The sequence below is a fragment of the Corvus brachyrhynchos genome, unplaced genomic scaffold (assembly GCF_000691975.1).
Source record: "Corvus brachyrhynchos isolate BGI_N302 unplaced genomic scaffold, ASM69197v1 scaffold2750, whole genome shotgun sequence".
Classification (NCBI taxonomy): Eukaryota; Metazoa; Chordata; class Aves; order Passeriformes; family Corvidae; genus Corvus; species Corvus brachyrhynchos.
In genome coordinates this window covers 19,556-23,192 of record NW_008235639.1, presented here as the reverse complement: position 1 = coordinate 23,192, position 3,637 = coordinate 19,556, and the positions used below count along the sequence as shown (strand labels likewise).

Genomic DNA, 3,637 nt, shown 5'->3' with positions numbered 1-3,637 from the left:
CGTGGAGGGATCCTGGGGGGCCTCAGAGGGGAGGTGGAGGCCTTTGGGGGGTTCTGGAGCGGTCCCATGTCCTTTGAGGGGAGGTCTGGAGGGGACCTGAGGCGTTTGGGGGATCCTGGGGATGCTCTGAAGCCTTTGAGAGGCCCCGGGAGGGGTCCCAAGGCCTTTGGAGGGGCTCCTGGAGAGGGGATTGAGGAGGGAGGTCAAGCCTGGAGGGGTCCTGAGGCCTTTGGGATGGTTCTGGAGGGTCCGTGAGATCCTTGAGGGGGCCCTTGGGGTGTGTTGGGTGCCCTTGGAGGGGTTTTCAGTGGCACCTGGCTCCAGTGGTCCCTTGTACAACCTGGGGGGCACTTGGGTCAGTTTGGGGGCCACTCATGGCCCGGTAGTGACCCAGTGCGTTCCAGTCTGGCATTGGGAGTTACTTGGGACAATTTAGGGGTCGTTTGGGTCAGTTCAGGGGCCACTCAGAGCAGTTTGGGGGCCCTACAAACGCTCGGTGGGTGCTGGCTTTTCTCTGAACCCCAGGATTTGGGGGGGTTCCGTGCCCCCTGCGCTGCTGAGCCATGTCTGGGGGGCTCCCTAGGACCCCCATTCCTGTAGGACCCCCATTCCCACAGGACCCCATTCCCACAGGACCCTCATCCTTAGGATTCCCCATCCCTGGGAGATCCTTTCTTATGAGACGCCCATTTCCCATGGGATCCCCATTCCCATGGGACCCCCACGTGGGGCTGCTGCACCGCGGCACCGAGAAACTCATCGAGTACAAAACCTACCTCCAGGTGCTCCCAGGGTTCCCGGGAAACGGCCCCAAACTGGGAGAACGCAGCCTCAGGACCCCCCCCACCATCCTTGGAAAACCCATCCCAGGGACACCCAGATAATGGGAATCCCATCCCTGAGAGAGCCAGGACCCCCATGAGCTACAGGACCCCCACTATCCCCAGACTCCTGGGAAGCCCGTTCCCATGGGACCTCCATCCCTGGGATCCCCATTCCCATGGATCCCCATTCCCATGAGGTCTCCATCCCATGGATCCCCATTCCCCTGGATCCCCATTCCCATGGGATCCCCATTCCCATGGGATCCCCATCCCTGGGATCCCCATTCCCACGGGATCCCCATCCCCTGGACACTCCTCCCAGGTTCCCTGGGACTCCCTAGGACCCCCATTCCTGTAGGACCCCCATTCCCACAGGACCCCATTCCCACAGGACCCTCATCCTTAGGATTCCCCATCCCTGGGAGATCCTTTCTTATGAGACGCCCATTTCCCATGGGATCCCCATTCCCATGGGACCCCCACGTGGGGCTGCTGCACCGCGGCACCGAGAAACTCATCGAGTACAAAACCTACCTCCAGGTGCTCCCAGGGTTCCCGGGAAACGGCCCCAAACTGGGAGAACGCAGCCTCAGGACCCCCCCCACCATCCTTGGAAAACCCATCCCAGGGACACCCAGATAATGGGAATCCCATCCCTGAGAGAGCCAGGACCCCCATGAGCTACAGGACCCCCACTATCCCCAGACTCCTGGGAAGCCCGTTCCCATGGGACCTCCATCCCTGGGATCCCCATTCCCATGGATCCCCATTCCCATGAGGTCTCCATCCCATGGATCCCCATTCCCCTGGATCCCCATTCCCCTGGATCCCCATTCCCCTGGATCCCCATTCCCATGGGATCCCCATTCCCATGGGATCCCCATCCCTGGGATCCCCATTCCCACGGGATCCCCATCCCCTGGACACTCCTCCCAGGTTCCCTGGGACTCCCTAGGACCCCCATTCCTGTAGGACCCCCATTCCCACAGGACCCCATTCCCACAGGACCCTCATCCTTAGGATTCCCCATCCCTGGGAGATCCTTTCTTATGAGACGCCCATTTCCCATGGGATCCCCATTCCCATGGGACCCCCACGTGGGGCTGCTGCACCGCGGCACCGAGAAACTCATCGAGTACAAAACCTACCTCCAGGTGCTCCCAGGGTTCCCGGGAAACGGCCCCAAACTGGGAGAACGCAGCCTCAGGACCCCCCCCACCATCCTTGGAAAACCCATCCCAGGGACACCCAGATAATGGGAATCCCATCCCTGAGAGAGCCAGGACCCCCATGAGCTACAGGACCCCCACTATCCCCAGACTCCTGGGAAGCCCGTTCCCATGGGACCTCCATCCCTGGGATCCCCATTCCCATGGATCCCCATTCCCATGAGGTCTCCATCCCATGGATCCCCATTCCCCTGGATCCCCATTCCCATGGGATCCCCATTCCCATGGGATCCCCATCCCTGGGATCCCCATTCCCACGGGATCCCCATCCCCTGGACACTCCTCCCAGGTTCCCTGGGCCTCCCTAGGACCCCCATTCCTGTAGGACCCCCATTCCTGTAGGACCCCATTCCCACAGGACCCCAATCCTTAGGATTCCCCATCCCTGGGAGATCCTTTCTTATGAGGCGCCCATTTCCCATGGGATCCCCATTCCCATGGGACCCCCATCCCGTGTGTCCATCCAGGCCCTCATCCAAATTTAGGGGTGTCCGTGTGTCCCTGCAGCCCCTGATCCCCCTTTAGGGGTGTCCGTGTGTCCCTCCAGCCCCTGATCCCCCTTTAGGGGTGTCCGTGTGTCCCTCTAGCTCCTGATCCCAATTTAGGGGTGTCTGTGTGTCCCTCCAGCCCCTGATCCCGACTCAGGGTTTTCCGTTCATCCCAGAGTTTCCGCTCCCATTCCCAGCTCCCCTGGTGCCCCCTGCTCCCCAGGCCGGCCTGGTGCCTCTCCCAGCCCCTCCTCCCAGTGCTCCCAGCGTTCCCAGTCCTTCCCTTCCTGGTTTTCCGCAGGCTCTCCCCTACTTTGACCGCCTGGACTACGTGTCCATGATGTGCAACGAGCAGGCCTATTCCCTGGCCGTGGAGAAGCTCCTCAACATCCGACCCCCTCCCCGGGCACAGTGGATCCGAGGTGAGGCTCCCACCAGCATTCCCAGCTCCTGGGAATCCCTAGGATTTGTGGGATCACCCAGGATTTGTGGGATCACCCCGTTTTCCCCCCAGTTCTCTTCGCCGAGATCACGCGGCTGCTCAACCACATCATGGCCGTGACCACGCACGCGCTGGACATCGGGGCCATGACCCCGTTCTTCTGGATGTTTGAGGAGAGGGAAAAGGTGGATTTGGGATCCGGGGGGTGGGATTTGGGGGTGGGGAGGTGCCAGGAGGGCTGAGCAGAAGCAGGGGGGGTCCCCTCTGTTTCTCCCCCACAGATGTTCGAGTTCTACGAGCGCGTGTCGGGGGCGCGGATGCACGCGGCCTACGTGCGGCCCGGGGGGGGGCAGCAGGTGAGGGGGGCTGGCCCCATTCCCACCCCCATGGCCTGGGGCCCCCATTCCCACAGGAACCCCATCCCTGGGATAGCTGTTCCCCTAGGATCCCCATTCCCTGGCACCCCATTCCCTTGGGACCCCCATTCCCTTGGGACCCTCGTTTTCCTGGCACCCCCCATTCCCTTTGCACCCCCATTCCCTGGGGCCCCCCATTCCCTTGTGACCCCCATTCCCTTGGCACCCTCATTTCCTTTAGGACCCCCATTCCCTTGGGACCCCCATTCCCTCGCCCCCCGCTCCCCTTCGGCCCCCC

At 62.2% G+C, this 3,637-nt stretch overlaps 1 protein-coding gene across 1 annotated transcript in view; it reads left to right on the top strand.

Annotated features, from left to right (window-relative positions):
- Window positions 1-695: 695 nt before the first annotated feature.
- The window catches only part of NDUFS2 (NADH:ubiquinone oxidoreductase core subunit S2), a 10,528-nt gene continuing 7,586 nt past the window's right edge, over window positions 696-3,637 (top strand). Inside the window, 4 exon segments of the mRNA XM_017727701.1 lie at window positions 696-782; window positions 2,843-2,963; window positions 3,056-3,168; window positions 3,265-3,339. Of these exon segments, the coding sequence (XP_017583190.1) occupies window positions 696-782; window positions 2,843-2,963; window positions 3,056-3,168; window positions 3,265-3,339 (396 nt within the window).